At 34.6% G+C, this 17,122-nt stretch overlaps 1 protein-coding gene across 5 annotated transcripts in view; it reads left to right on the top strand.

Annotated features, from left to right (window-relative positions):
- Positions 1 to 16,053, top strand: part of SLC41A2 (solute carrier family 41 member 2) — a 206,358-nt gene extending 190,305 nt beyond the window's left edge. For 4 of the 5 annotated variants that reach the window (XM_057486450.1, XM_036891307.2, XM_036891308.2 and 1 more), the window contains one exon: positions 13,390 to 16,053. In XM_057486450.1, coding sequence (XP_057342433.1) covers positions 13,390 to 13,575 — 186 coding nt within the window. In that variant the 3' untranslated portion in view covers positions 13,576 to 16,053. The remainder of the gene's footprint in view (positions 1 to 13,389) is intronic. The other variant, XM_057486451.1, reaches the window with a different exon arrangement.
- Positions 16,054 to 17,122: the final 1,069 nt, after the last annotated feature.

A 17,122-nucleotide genomic window follows, 5' to 3' on the forward strand; every position in this document is an offset into this window, starting at 1 on the left:
AGAGGAATCAACACAGGTGAAGGTCTGGACAATTCTTGATATCCTGTAGCTTTGACTGAGTAAAGAATAAAAACGGGGACTGAGAACTTTAAAAGTTCCCACATTCCTAGGAAAAGATTGTTCTTGAGCCATGGTAACAAAAGCCACCAGAATTGAATTTAAATTCATTCAATCAATGAACAACTTGCCTTAATGAACATGCTTTAAAAGCCAGCCAATCAATGACAGTCTTTGCTTCTAAAGTAGCCAATTAGGAATGAATCCAGTCCAATAAATACACCTCTGAGGCAAACCAAACAACAGTATTCCCACCAAAGTAACCATACTTCCAAAATGGCAGTAAACCACTCATGCTTTTGAACATCTGCCAATACATGAACTCTATGTTTCTCTGAAACCTTATATATAAGATCAGTAGTTTGCTCAGCTGGAGAGATTTTGCCTGATCCCAACAAAGCTCCCTTACAATATGGAGCAATAAATTCAACTTTGTCTTTTTATTTTGGATACCAGAGGATGGTCTCATCCTTTGATATCCTTTATACATTCCTTTTAGTAAGTGCAAAAATCTTTAGGCACATTTTGCTTTAATGCATTTCCCCAGATGGTATAAAAATAGCAATTTGGATTGGTTTTATTATGCAGACCATTGGTATTTAGCTTTAAAATAAAAAAATGGTAGGGTGTTAAATATTTAAAAAATTGATGAAAACTGTAAATTACAGAATAATTCAGATCATTATTTTGGGGGTCACAATTAACCAGGATTTTATTCTGACAAATTTCTTGAGTAATGGTTTTTAGATTTTCCAATTAAGTGCCTTTACATAGCTGTGTTATAGGACTTTTTGTAGATAATGTAAAAATTCCTCAAGGTCACGTCTGCAACCACAGCAGGATTCAGAACATGTCAGTAACATCTTAACCAGAACGTTAGAAACCGATGGCTCAGCTTCTCTGGTCCTACCTTTATCTTTACCAGGACTGACTATAATGAAAAGACAATGCCTTGCTATACAGGGATCTAGCATGCTGTGTCTCCAATGAGGCAGGTAGTCATCTCATCTTCTGTGTATGACTTGCCTGGAGCCCAAGCATACCTATCTAGAGATTTAATTATAGCTATGGATTTAGGAAAGTCTCAATTTTAAGACCCTACAACCTAAGCTAAAGAGCATAATCACACCATTGTATCCCCAAAATACAATCAGAAGGCTAAAAAGGAATCTAAAAATTTCACCTGTCTTAGCTTCCTACCTTAAGGTAACCATATTAATCAACTCCAAAGCTAAAGTAGATATTGGCCAAGCTACTGTTCTTGGATACTTTATGTAGAAGGAAAACATGACCTAATATTTAATATTTACGTAACTATTAACTTCCAGACAAAATATACTTTATTTACATTATTTCACTTAATCCTTTTTGCAGCCCTCCGAAATGTGTATAGTCTTCCCTACTTTCCAAGTGACAAATCTGAGAAACTGAAAGTATAAAAAATGTACCCAAAGTAATAGAAGTAGTTAAGTGGTAGATAAGATTTGAATTTAGATTTGTATTACTTCAAAAAAGCCTTTGTTTTACCTATTCCATCACAGGATAAGTAAAAGGACTGAGAACTTAACCTGGTAATTTCATTATTTGTTGGAGGATGGCAGGGGGAGGTCATATACTCTAGGGCAGTGATCAGCAAACCTCTTTTGTCAACATTTTAGGCCTTGCAAGCCATGTGTTCCCTGTCATAGTACCACCTCTGCCGCAATAGCACAACAGCAGCCATAAACAATATATATAAATGAGCATAGCTGTGTCCCAAAAAATTTTACTTATGATCACTGAAAACTGCATTTCCTATTATGTTCATGTGTCACAAAATACTGTTCTTCCTTGATTTTTTAAAGCCATTTAGAAATATAAAAGCCTTTCTTAGCTTATGAGCCATATAGACAGTGAGCCAGATTTGACCTGCAGGCTGTACTTTGGTGACCCCTGCTGTATGGCTGTTTCTGGGAAGAAAACTCTATCAACATCTTCGTACATTTTTAGGAATTCCCTTTCTAGACAAGTTCAGAAAGATCAACAAATATTTGTGAAAATCTCCTGTATGCCTAACACTGCTACTCATTATAAAAAGAGGACTCTCTTATGTACAAAAGCAATTTTAAAAAAATAACATTAAGGTATAATTTATATACAGTAAAGTATGCTCATGTGAAGTGTAGAGTTTGATGAGTTTTGACATACATGTACACTCATATAACTGCCACCACAGTCAACATACAGGACATTACATTCAGCCCCCAAAAGTCCCTTCATGCCCTTTTGCGGTCAGTTGCCCTCCATGCCTGGCTCAAGGCAACCACTGATCTATTCTCTATCCCTATACATTACATTTTCCTTTTCTAAAATTTCATATAAATGAATGCAAGTATTTACTCTTTGTCTCCCTCTTTTACTCAACATATGGTTTTGAAATTTATACATATTTTTACATGTGTTAGTAATTTGTTCCATTTGCTTAGTATTCTATTGCATGAATGTACCACAGTTGGTTTATCCATTCACCTGCTGATGAACATTTGGATTGTCTCCAGTTTGGAGCTATTATGAATGAAACTTCTATTACCATTTATGTCCAGGTCTTGTATAAACACGTTTTCATTTCCCTTGGGTAAAAGACCCAGGAGTAGAATTGCTGGATCTTATGAAAAGCTGTGTTGTTTCACTTTATAAGAAATTGAAACTGTTTTCCAAAGTGATTATATTATTCTGCATCCCCATTAGTATGAGAGTTCCAGTTGCTCCACATCCTTGCTATCACTTAGTATTGTCAATCTTTGTACCTTTAGTCATTCCAGTGCATATAAAGGTATCTCATAGTGATAAAAATTTCCATTTATCTGATAACTAATGTTTTTATATGTCTTTCCATGGTTTTTTTGGACATTCATGTTTTCTTTTGTGCAGTTCAAATCTGACATCCATTTTTTAAATTGGGTTGACTTACTGAGTTGTAAGAGTTTTTATACATTCTGGACAAAATAACTTTTCAGATATATGTATTGGAAATATTTTTTCCCACTGTGCATAATGTTTTTATTTTCATGGCCATAAATTTTAACAGCAGAAGTTTCCATTTTAATGAAGTTCAGTTTATCAAATTTTTTAATTAAAGTTAGCACTTTTTAGTCCTAAGACATTTTTGCCTATCCCTAGGTTATGAGAGGCATTTTTCCTATATCTAATTTTAGAAACTTCCTGGTTTTAACTTTTATTTGTATCTCTGATCCATTTTGAGTTAATTTTTGTGTATGACATGAGATATGGTTTGAGTTTCATGTTTTTCCACATGAAATGCCTATTTGTTCCAGCACTATTTATTGGGAAAACTATCCTTCCACCCCTTGAATGACCTTAGTATCATTTTCATAAATCAATTTACTATATATTTATGTGGATCTATTACTAAGTTTTATTCTGTTCTGTTGGTTTATAAGTCTATTCTTAGGCTACTGTTTTGAGCCTTATCCTGTTTTATTTATATATATATGTAAATTTTAGTCTCAAAAAGAGATAATTTACAATTCTCTTTAATTGCAAACTCTCTTCTTTATGTAGGTCTCAGTTCACTTATATGAGTATTTGTATTTTTACAAGTATAGATATGCCAAATAACCAAAACTATCGTAGATGTTTTTCTCTCTGTGATTCCTGCCAAATCAACATCCTTTATTCTTTACTGTTAAAATAAGGATTTTTAGTGTGCTAACATTTCAACACCAGTAATAATTATACTTATGAATCGTTATGTGCTACTGTACCTCAAATTTTATGGAAGTCCAAGTTGATTACATCTGCACTTTTACACATGTCACTTCTTATCACTGCTTTTTCTAAGATGTTACATTAATTAAGCTTTCTCCTTTTGTACTTCCAACTCTATCCTCTGCTTGTTCTCTCTATTCTGTCTCTAACCAATGACATTAGTCCCTTCTAGATCAAGAGAAGCTGTATCTTCAAGTTTCTCAGTTATTCCTCTGCCTCTTTCTTTTATCCCTCCCATTAGAATGAGTCATCCTGTTTTCAGGGTTTGTTTACCCTCCTAATATCAAAGAAGTTCAGAGCTGTACTTCTGATTCTTTTACCTGCAATTGAAGTACTTTTCAGGTAGTTCCATTTTTTAGCGATATCTATTACTCAGTTCTTATAGATTTCAAAGGTATCCTTGTAAATCTGTTTTCTGACACCATATGCCACCTAGCAAATAAAGTGAAAAAACAGATCTCTGTACAGAGCATAGGCAAGGAAGGGTTTTGGTCATTGTCTCACAGTTTGTTTGTTTTTTTAAGTTTGAGATTAGTTTCTTATCATAGAACAACATATGTGCATCACCATAAAATTGCTCATAACCCCCACACTCAAAAACACCACCTCAAATATTTTGTTGTGCTATTTTTAAAAACATTATTTCTCAAGTTTGAGTGATATATTGGAAAGGAATATAATAAATGGTTTTAAATGAATGAATATTGTTTTTTCAGTGAAACATTTGGCTGGGCAACCTGCAGAAAGGTCTCTTATTTAAAATGGGGATAGTATTAGAAGCAGGGCCGTTTTAGGCTATGAGCAGAGGGTAAAGAAAGGGCACCTACGTTTTTTAGGCCTGAACAAGTAATTGAAGCTTTCCCCAATATTCTATGCATATTAACAGCATTCAAATAATTTACTTAGCATGTAGTAGAAAATCAGTAGATGTTAATTTTCTGTAACTGTATATGTATGTTTTCTATTCATCCTTTTTTTCCTCTCATTATTAGAAATTCAAGAAACATCTCATTTGGCTGGACTTTTTCACATTGTCATTTCCTAATGTTAAGTGACATTGTCACTGGTTCTTTGCATGATTGGAATGAAATGACATGGGCAGATGAAGGAGAGATCACTGCAGGATCAACTGGGCTAAGATTAATGAACACCCAGTCAAAAATTATTACATTAAAAAAAATTTTTAATTGTATATTAAATATCAAATAGATAAACAATGACTTGCAGAAAGTATAAAGAAGAATAATATGTGAATAGCAGGACACTCACCAGTCAGCTTAAGAAATATAACACTATCCACTCCTAGGAAATTACCCAAAGAAAACAGCTTCTCAGATTCAAAAAGACATATGCACCCCTATGTTTACCGCAGCACTATTTACAATAGCCAAGATATGGAAGCAACCTAAGTGTCCATCAGTAGATGAATGGATAAAGAAGATGTGGTACATATACACAATGGAATACTATTCAGCCATAAGAAAGAAACAAATCCTACCATTTGCAACAACATGGACGGAGCTAGAGGGTATTATGCTCAGTGAAATAAGTCAGGCAGAGAAAGTCAAATATCAAATGATTTCCCTCATTTGTGGAGTATAACAATGAAGCAAAACTGAAGGAACAAAATAGCAGCAGACTCACAAACTCCAAGAAGGGACTAGTGGTTACTAAAGGGAAGGGCTGGGTGAGGACAGGGAGGGAGGGAGGGAGAAGGCGATTGTGGGGTATCATGATTGGTGCACATGGTGTGGGGGGGGTCACAGGGAAGACAGTGTAGCTCAGAGAAGATAAATAGGGACTCTGTGGCATCTTACTACAATGATGGACAGTGACTGCAATGGGGTATGGGGGTTACTCAATAATATGGGTGAGTGTAATAATCACATTATTTTTCTTGTGAAAACTTCATAAGAGTGTATATCAGTGATACCTTAATTTAAAAAATTTCCTAAAAACAAACAAAAAAAAGAAATATAACACTAGAATACCCTTGTACCTATGCCATTTTGAGACACCTGTGTGCTCTTTCCTCCTCCCTAGAGCAAACTTCTGATCCTGAATTGTAAGGCTAATAAGCCTTTGCTTTTCCTTATGATTTTACTGCATATACTTGGAAACCTAAAAAATATATTTTTCAGTTGTGGGTGGTTTTGAAATTTATAAAAAAATGGAATCATGCTGAATATGTTTAAATGACTTTCTTCTTTCAGTATTGTGTTTGAGACTAGTTCATATGCGTAACTGTTGTTCATCTATTTTACTGCTATGTAGTGTTCCATTGTGTAAATATTCCATAATTTATTCATCCATTCTTCTTTTAATGGACTTTTAGATTGTTTGTAGCTTTTTGCTATTAAAAATTAAGGCTGTGAATATTGTCTGTGTCTCTGGAACACATTCATTTTAAGAGTTTCTTTTGGGCAGACGGTCTTAACCGTTTTTGTGCCATGAACACTTGGGAAGTTGGGTGACTATTACTGGCTCCTTCTCAAAATAAGGTTCATCCATTTCCCACCATCTCCCACCTGCCACTTCACAGAAAAGTTCAGACCAAAGAAAAGATGATTTTATCTGAATATCAAGAGAAGATTTGAATTCCTATTGCCTGATAATCCTAAATTATTCTTAGCAGACACTTAAATGATAGATTTTAATAAGTAGGGTTCCCAGTCTGGATACTAGATTCAGCAAGTATATTCTTATGGGGAAAAGAATTCAACTTTGTAAGTTAGGGGTTAGGAAAAACTGCACTTATTTGCTACTCCTTATGTTTATTTGTATCATATTTCTAAGCATTCCTCTCCCAAAGAAATCATCCTATCTTACACAATAAACATGGCTATTACTGGCAGTTGGGATATTGAGAGGATGCTACTGCATGGGAATGTTGATTCCAGCTCAGAGAAGGACCTGGCCACAGAATCAATATTGTCCAAAGCAAATATATATTCTTGTACTTTATATTTATTCAAATTCCAATAAATACATCTAGAACATGCTTAATTAGCTGGGCCTACAAAATGGCCTTTTCAGAAAGTAAATTTACCTGAAGAAGTTTTGCATATTTCATAAAAAATGAACAATGTAAAAACAGCTTGGTTTGATTTTCAATGTGTTTTCCCAGTTGAAAAGCATGCATTCTTTAAATAATCATTTAGTTTTAAAATAAACCATGTTATATTAAAAAGTATCTGATACTTATTGTGATTTTAATAATTGATCACACACAATTTGCCAAGGAAACACTGATACTCTCTGTTAACTTGCAGAAATAAATTATTTGAAACCTGCTTGAACCTTGCATCATCACAGTGCCTTTAAAAAGAAATTGCATGGGAAGGGAACTTAAATAAATCCAGTTAATGGAGCAAAAATAGAGGGGGGAGTAGAAATGCAAAATTAAGGAGAGTGATCACAACAGTATGACAAGTTTCTTACCATTGTACTTCAGAGATAGAACAGACTATGAAGACATATAAATTTATTATTTTAAAGAAGCCCAAACTAAGACTCAGAGAGGTGAAAAATCATGTAGCTTGTTAGAGTCAGAAACCAGGTTCACACTCCTTTTCCAATAACCTTTAAATAAAAATCATAAATTCTGAGAGCGTTAATAATCAGTGAACAGTGATGATGGCACTAATATATATTGAGTACTTACTATGTACCAGACATTTGCTCAACCTTTTTCATAAATTATCTTGTTTAATTTCTGCAATCATCCTGTGCTGTAGATAGCGGTAATCTCATTTCAGAGTTGAGGAAATGAAGGTTTAGGGGTTTTTCTCATTTGTTGACAGTAACACAATTACTCACCATAGAGCCCTTTCAAGAACAAAGATTTATTTCAAGCTTATGTGTATTTTATTAGAAAACAAGAGATAGAGAGAAAGAAGATATGATTTTCTTCTCCCAGGGATTTACATGTTAGACCAACTAGAACCTAACATATAAGATATATATATTAGATCAGCAGCTTTCAAATGTTTTTTACCACAACCCTCAGTAAGAAATATGTTTATATTGAAACTAATGTACACATATTTACACATTTTATTTAGATATAAATAAATGTAATTTCATAGATGAAACAAAAGCTTTATGAATTATCCTTACTACATGCTATACACACTAATAGTTTCTTGTCTGTTCTGTTGTATTCTATTTCATTCTATTTCATAGACCAGTCACATTAAATTGATTTTGTAACCATTCCTGGGTCACATAGAGAAAAAAGATATTTTATATAGATTTTTTAAAGGTATTCTATGTGTGTAAAACACTAGATACTAATCATCCTTCAGAGCTCCTTTAGCTATTTCTTCTACTTATCTCTGTGTTGTATTTGGATTGCTAATTTTGCTTTATCGATTTAAGAAATCTACGGACTTTGAGTAGGTAGGGATTTAACTGTCTTACCCCATGAATTACTTCACCAGCTTATGTCCTCCCCTAATGCAGTGATGCTCAGTTTTTACTTCATGAATAAATATTGTTTATATTCTGTGACTGTAGATATCATTTATTATAGAGCCAAGTCATGTATTATAGTTCATTTGTCTTTGAATTTTTTCTGAAGATAATTCTATTATTTTCTCCTGTATAGTTCTCTATATACCTATCCTTAATTTTTTTCCATGTGTTTTCGTAACAGCTATCACACACCTATAACTAGTTTTTTGCCTCCAAAACTCTATCAGTTAATTTGCCAAATTGCCTCTATCCTGGAGACTTCGTTTGCAGAGTGCTCCGTCCTCCTTCTCTGTCTGGACTCTGGCTTCCTTGCCCACTTCGCAGCTCTGTACTGGAACTTACCCGCATACTCTCTTAGGCTGGCTCTTCTATTTCCTGGATCCCAGTTCTTTTTCTTTCTTGCTTCTCTCTCTCATTTTGCATCAACACATTTTCAAGAAACTTCCAAGAAAGAGAACTGGAGGAAAACTTTTCTGAGTGCACCCCTGTCTTGAAATGCCTTTAGGTTCCCCTTGATCCTTGGTTGATAAATTGCCTGGGCACAGAATTGTGTACTGGGAATGCTTTCCTCACAGGATTTTGAGGGCATTCCTTCCTTGTCTCCCAGTGTTGCTGTTGGAAAAATCAGATTCTGGTTTCTTCATATATGACCTATTATTTATTTTAATCCTAGCAAATTTTCATTATGTCTTTCTATATGTCAAGCACTATTCGAAGTATTCTATACTGTTTAATCCTCACATCATCTCTGTGAGATAGGGATTATTTCCTCTGTTATCAGGGAGGAGATTGAGGTGGGGGGGAGCCAGTAGCTTGGGAGTGGGAGAAGGCTGCTGACTGGCACTGTACCATTGCAGAAGGGGGACTGGCCGTCTAATTGGGAGCCATCCAAATTTAAGCATCTGATCTCCTTTCTGAGGGATGTTTTCCTGCCTGTCATTGTTTATGGAGCAAAATAAGGGTAAGCAGGAATTCCACCGTTAACCATGCAGACTTACATTAATCCTCATTCTCAGCCAGTGTCATTGTTCCCGGTATCCTTGAGTCCTGAGTCTCTCCCATTCAGTTTCTCCAGAAAACATCCCTTTATTTCCTACCCGAGGAGGACAGTTGCAAGAATGATGAAAGGATGTAGACCTTTGCTCACTCCATACACAGAAAGTTTTAAATAATTTATTGGTGTTAGCCTCAGCACCACCTTTCATGAATTCTACAGGGTAAGCTGACTTCCTTTCTCAGGTATCCCTCCGGGCAGGTATTTTAGCTTGGGCAGCTCAGCGAAGTGAGTGGCCACTGCCCTAGCTGCTTACATTTCTTATTAGGAAATACAAATGTTCAGGAAGTTATAGGAAATAAGATCTATTTACCACCCAGCTTTATCAGCCCTTAACAAATTAACAAATTATTTAAGCAAAAATTTCAAAGTGATCAATGAAACACATCATATATGTGGTTGGTGTCTCCTGTATGTCACTTCCTGCCCTCATTTTATTTTCTCTGTAATAGTTATCAGCATTCTCAGTTGGAATGCATGGTCACCAGACATGTTTTTATACTACTGCTATAGATAAAATATAATCTATAAATAAAATGTATTGTTTTTCAAAATTATAAACTTTATTAGAATCATATACTTTATATAATCTTCTGCCTTCTTTATTCAACCTTCTGCTTTTGAGACAGAGTCCTGTTGGTTCATGTAGTACTTTTTCATTCATTTTACCTTCCATGTAGGCTTCAGATATATGACCTAAGAGTTAGCCATTCTTCTAGCCATAGACATTTTAGGTTATTTCCAATTTTTTACTTTTACAACAATGGTGCAATGAATATTCTTGCACATTTCTCTCAGTATGCATATTGTAGAGTTGTTTTGATAAGTGAGTTCATACATGTGAACCTCTTTGAACACTGCATGTGTTCAAAAAGAAGGCTCACTATTATTATTGTTTAAAAGTTTATTTTTGCTACTCAAATGGGTATGAAATGAATTTTAATTTTGTTTTAATTTGTGTTCCCATATTAATAATGAGATTGAGCATTTTTTCATATATTGGCACTTTAGATTTCCTTTTCCATTCTATTGGGATATTTCTTTTCTTAGGAGCTGTAGGAGTTCACTGTATATTCTCTCTAAATATTCTTAATACTAATTCTTTGTCAGCTGTATGCAATGCAAAGGTTCTTTTCCAAGCTTGGGGCATGATTTTTAACTTATTTATAGTATTTGTTTAACCACAGAAATACTTAATTTAATATGGCTTATAAATTAGTTCCTTTAATATATTATGCATTTTATTTATGAAATCATTCCCTACATCAAGTTCATAAAGACATTGTCTTATAAAACTACTCAAATATTGCTTTTCATACTTAAATTTTTGCCTAGAATTTATTTTGAGGAATGAAGTAAGGATGCCATTTTATTTCTTTCTATACGAGTAAGCATTTGTCTCCTAAGTAGAGGTTCAGCACCCTTTTTTCTGTAAAAGGCCATGTAGTAAATACCTTCAGTTTTGTGGACCATACGGTCTCTGTTACAACTACACAGTTCTGTCATTGTAATGACAAAGCTCTCTGACTCAGTTTCTCCAATGAGCATTAGGGATAATAGTACCTATTTTGTGAGAATGTTGTAAGGACTAAATAATAAATGAAGTAGACAATAAGTAAATAAATGACTAAGGTTGTGTTCTAATAAATTTTATTTATAAAAACAGGCAGCAGGTTGAATTTGGCCCATGGGCTATAGTTTGCCAACCCCTGTTCTAGGTGAATCTCCCATTCAATGCAGAAGCTAAGCAAGTAACCAGTAAATTATATATACCACATAAGTATGATATGTATTACCTATAATATATTGTATAAATCTATATAATATTATAACATATATAGAGAGAGATTTATTTATTTCTGTTTCCTGCCAATCCCTTAGAAATTAGCTATCCTCATTCTCTCTGAGACTGTTGTTTCCTCCTCACAAATGTTCACTCCAGCAGCAGATTTCTTTATTGAACCTCCATATACTCCAATAATATAAAGTTTACTCTAGAGAGCTCCAATTTTTTTTAAGTTGTCTTTTGGTAATTTTTATCCTTTAGCCTAAAACTCTACCCTCTGGAGCTATGTATTATAAACTAGTGTCTCCTGACACCATAACAATCTTAAGTTGACATCTCCCACCCTCCCTGCCCAAGACAAACAGTTCTTGCTTTCATGGGAATCAGTTGTATGATATCATCTCCAGAGAGAATGATTCTCATGCATTCAATCAGATATTGAGTATTGGCCTTGTAAGCTGGTCACCTTGCCAGGCTCTGAAGACACAGGGGTAAGTAAGTTGCTGTGAAAAGAGGGTGTGCAAAACAGAATACCCCATGCAGACATGGCCTGGCCCACTCAGGGTCCAGTGGGATGAGTCTCTTGGTCTGTACATTATGTTTCTGTTGATGTGACCTGAGGCCATGCTGCCTTTTCACCTTTCTCTTCATCCCCGTACACCAGGGCTCCTATTTATTACCTCAAAGTAGGTATGATAGATATTAGGCCCTGTTGGAGTTGTTTTCTCCAAATGAGGAAGAATAGGGTCAGAGTGTAAGAAGCTTGCCTAGTGTCGTATAGCTGATACATGGCAGGACTGGGAACCAAATCCAGATCTCATAATATCCAAGTCCAGGAGGATTTCTAATATTGCTTCCTCCACATGCAAAACAGATGATCACAGTGAAACTTTCTGTGATTCCAAAAGTCTTTGCCAATGAAACAGTAAGGAAGAATCGACCTCATGCTAAAGAAAATAGGGCTTAAAGTACAACCTTTCTCTGTGACAGATGTCCAGAGACATCTAAAGTTCACTCGTTTGGAATAGGTGATGCCTTCCTTTTTGGACAGCCCACTCTCCTTTTCGGTAAAGGTGTCAGAGCTAAATTACAGCACATAAAATCTGGAACCCAAGGCAGACACCTCACCTCCGTGGCCTACTTGTCAGAATAGTGAAAGGTAATAGACTCTTGGCATCATAGACCCTGGACCTTCTGTGGCTTCCTCCTGCATATACCAAGTGTTCCCAATATCTGAGTGGCCACAAATAGTAATAGCAATGACACAGTTAAAATCTGCTAGTAGCAGACATCTGAAAAGTTTATTATGTGCCAGGCCTGAATTATTTAGTGTATTATTTAATCCTTACAACCTTTTCATGAGGTTGGTGCCATTATTGTCTCTTATGTTCATTCAGAGAAATAGAATCAAAGAGGTTAAATAACTTGCCTGCAGTCAGCTAGTAGGTAATAAGAGAAGTGCTCTTAACCACATACTGTACTTGCCCACTTGTCCAAAACCAGGAAACATGAATTTCCCAACTCTAAGCTCAAATCTCTTTTCAAACATCAGGAGTTTGAAAATTAGAGAATCTTCCTACTCTGAATGTATCAGAGAAAAAAACATTTATCTGATCTCAAAATTCAAAGCATCACAAAGGTCTCCTTATGGCTGGTATCCTAGAAAATACTCACATTTATCACCTTATATTTGAATAGCCCCTTAAAATATTTGGACTCTATTTGTATCTATATAGATGAGTAATTCCTCAGTGCACTAACCTTCTCATTGTTCTTATCATTGCACTGAACTTTTCCTTGACAAGCCACCAATGACCTTATAGTTAACAAATAAAGGGTTAGTTCTCCATCTTTATTTCATTTGATATACCTGCAGTAGGAGAATGTTTTTCCATACTTTAATTTTCATTTCCTCCTTCATATGTCTTCTTCCTTCTTTACAGGTTTATTGTATAGAAAGAACTAGAAACATAACAATATTTTTCCAACTGTACAATACTTTTAAAATAAGGATTGTGGTTTGGGAGCGGCTTGAAGAAAATGAAAAGATGTATGTGAGGAGTTAAGAAGGATGTTATTAATTATGGTATTTTGTGAAAGAAAATGTTTTGTCAATTAAATATTCTTTTCAAGCTTGATACTTAAATGCCTGCTATTCCTTTCAGAAAACAATTAATTAGGTTTATGGCCTTGTTTACTCAGCTAGGAATATTCAGGTGATAGGAGTAATTTCTGTATTCTCTTCTAGGTATTTACCTTGCTGTGGATTGCTGACTGGATGGTCCATCATTTCTGGAGGAAAGGAAAGGACCCAGACAGTTTCTCCATCCCCTACCTAACTGCACTGGGTGATCTGCTTGGGACAGCTTTGTTAGCCTTAAGTTTTCATTTTCTTTGGCTCATTGGAGACCGAGATGGAGATGTTGGAGACTAATAAATCCCACAGACTGCTCTCAAGTTACCAAGGAGGAAAACACAAGACAACCACTATGGCTCTTTTTCAGAAATCTCAAATCAGTAGTCTTACTTCTGCCAGGGTAATCTTCAGTTGGCCCTGATTCATTTAAATGGCCTTAACATTTTTTAAAGGAATTTGTGTTAAAATCAGAATAAACAGTATTTGTGCTGCTCTTCTTAGAATAAATGATAATCTGACATAGACATAGATATAATAAGCTCAAGCTTAAATTAAATAGAAAAGAATAGAGGCTGTTTACAATGAATAATTTTAAAATCACAGAGGTAGCAGAAATATACTTTATTATTATTTAACTTATCACGCCAGGTTAGAGGAAACAAAGTTCTGGTTTAGCTTTTCTTGTCTCACAGATGTGTTGTACTGCATAGCACACAAAAATTGGAAGGAGTTCAACCAGTAAGAGTTTTAACTATGCTCTCTGCTGGCTGCAGATAAATCTGCCAATTACTTGCTCCTAACCTGACCTACATATGTTCTTCTGAGTGTAAGATAAACTCAATTTTACCTTGTTTTCTTTGTGCCAATGTTAATTTAATTTCTTGGCAGACTAAGCTTTAAACATAGAATGATCTTGAGAAATTGTTAATGAAAAAATGGGTCATTTTTGATCATTGATTTGTTAAAAGAATGTTGATCTTTTTCAGAAGACTTAATAGTTAAAAAGATAACCTGAGCTACATCTGTAGAGACAACATTGTGTGAGAAGTTGTGTGTGTGTGTGTGTGAGAGAGAGAGAGAGACAGAGACAGAGACAGAGAGGGAAGCTTTTGATGAAGAACTGAATCTTGGATTGTTGATAACAAAGATCATAGTGCTATTAGAAAATTAGCATTATATGCTTATTCTTAAATACATTTCATTGATATGCTTTTGCATTTGGTCCAGAAATTTGCTACTGCCCAGAACTTAGTATTTGTTACCTAGGTTATAATTAATAGTTTCTTATTAAATAAAATGGTGCCATTTACTATAAACAATATATTATAAGATTTAAAATGAGCAAGTAACTCATTTCCTGTTCTGAAGAAGTCTATTGGAACTTTAGGCTTACCATTTTAAAAGAGAAGTTGGTGGGTTCAGTTATTGTTCATGCCTGTATGTATCTATTTACTCAGGCTTATTTCTACATGGGACTCTGTCATATACATTGCTATGTTATCAGATACTGTCCTAAAACTCTGTTCTATATTCCAAACACCAACACTTTAGTTATGCACTAGGTAAGCATTTTTATATCACATACAGTTCATTTTAAAATATGCAGTGGAAATTCTCAAGACCATCAGATTTAATTATTTAACTGATATTTAACTGATAAGGGAAGAAAAAAATGCACATTAACTTTGATCATCATGGTTTAAGTTGTGAGTTAATGATAAATATTTGGTTGTTTATAAATATTAAGTGTTCCTACTAAGCTCCTTAAAATAAGAGGGCCTGTGGTTTAGAGTTATGTATTTTTGCTTATTTTAAAACTTTAGTTATTGCATTCTTCTGTCTTACAATGAAGCTTCTAAGGCAGAGAACTGAACTAATTATACAGTTTCTCCTTTGGAGAGTTTTAAAATGTCACATAGTGAACATTCTTATAAAAGAAAGAATGAATAAGTTGATGACTGTTTAGCTGCGAAGATTTTTTATTTTTTAAAAATCCATATATAATTTCTTTGATTTCATTGTAAAGCATTTGTAAGTCAGTTATTTACATTTGGGCTGTATGATTCATAAGCATTTACATTTTCCAGTGGTTTCTGTTTTGATTTTTTAACATAAAAATATACAGCAAACCATTTTAAAAGCATACCCAACAACTTTAGTGCATCATATATTTTGAAACACATTCAAATATACTACATTATTTAGTACTCACAGCAGTACCTATGAAATAGTTCAGGTAGATATTCCTATCTCTATTTTATAGCAGGAGAAACTAAAACTCAGAGAGGTTACGTACAGCTGCTGCACAGTGACCAAATTGTGATGGAAGTCTAGGTCTCTGATCTCCTGAGCCAGTACTCTTCCTGTGACCCTCCAATGTACCAGGGGTGCCAACTAATTAACTGAGAGTAAATAAACTGGAGAAACTGATTTTCTAATATGGAATAGAGAATTGCTACATCTTTTAGATTTCAGTCAGGGAAACATCCAGTTGGTATATCGTGATGGTAAGTATAACATTATTCATGTTCCTAAGAGCAAGGAAAACAACTGATAAATGAGAACTTTAGAATAAAGAACAATGCCTTATTTCATAGAACATGTAATTGCCACTACCCTTCCTAGATCTAGCCATTTGCCATAGAAGCAATTAAGTAACTAGGATGACTAATGTGAGTTCTGTCTTTCTCTTTTGCTACCCAATCTTGTTTACAACAACAAAATGTCTAAAAGGCATGTAACAGTGAAAACAAAATAAAGGAAAAAAAGTCAGTCGTCAATTTGGCTGAATTAATTTATAAAAGAATGTAGCTTCCTTTAAAAAAAATCTTACTGGTTTTTTGAAAGCCTTTAGATATGTATGCAACTGATAAGATGACTTATTTTATTTACCCACAAAAATAATTTATTATCAGTCTTATATAATGTAAATTCTCAGTATTTATTCTTATACAATGTGAAAACTGCTTCCCAAACTTCCTCCTTTCACTAATTTATCAGACATCTTATTTATACGCAGATAATCTTCTTAAAAATATGTTTTTAATCCTTGCCCATCAGCCATTTTTTCTTTAAAAAATAAAGTTTCTTAGAATATGATAAAATGGAAACTTATGGTAATGTACCTTTTGAAAGACATAAAAAATTCTACATCATAGACCATCAATGATATAGTCAAATGAAGCACATTTTTTAAAGTCAGGAATTGAGCTTCCTTGCCTTAAAACGTATCTATGGAATGGTATACCCATTTATAATGGGCATCAGCCATCTCTGAATTGTTGTAAACTCAAGTAAGAATAAAGTTTAAGAGACACTTGCCCAAACTTGTACTTCCTTCACAATAAACTGCATGAACATCGAACCTGTGTGGAACTCACCCACAAGAGACTGGGGTGATCTATGTATACATGTTGTGTTTCTGAGTATAATAAATTCGGCTTTGACCATATCTAGACCTCCAAGCCATGGTTACCACTGTTTCACTGTTAACTACTCTCCTCACTTTTCAGCTTAGATTCCTGTGTCCATCATCCATATATGCTCTGCTGCTTCTCTCATACTTTCTGGACAGCTCTGGTTAAACACAGCTCTCTGCCTGTGCTTTCCCTGAACCAGAACAGCTAAATATGACTCATGAAAACACATGACTGCTTGGATAGTTCTTTATGTTTATAACCTCAGTCACCAAGTTAATCCTCAGCTGTCCAGCAGCCTACTATATTTCTCTCATCACTTCACTGTCTGGGAGATCAGGATTTTGTCCCCACCAATCCACTGAAGGGTACACCTGTCATGGTCACCAGCAGTCTCCATGTTGCCAAGTCCAGTGATGAATGCTCAA

The sequence above is a fragment of the Manis pentadactyla genome, chromosome 10, assembly GCF_030020395.1.
Source record: "Manis pentadactyla isolate mManPen7 chromosome 10, mManPen7.hap1, whole genome shotgun sequence".
In the NCBI taxonomy this organism is placed as follows: domain Eukaryota; kingdom Metazoa; phylum Chordata; class Mammalia; order Pholidota; family Manidae; genus Manis; species Manis pentadactyla.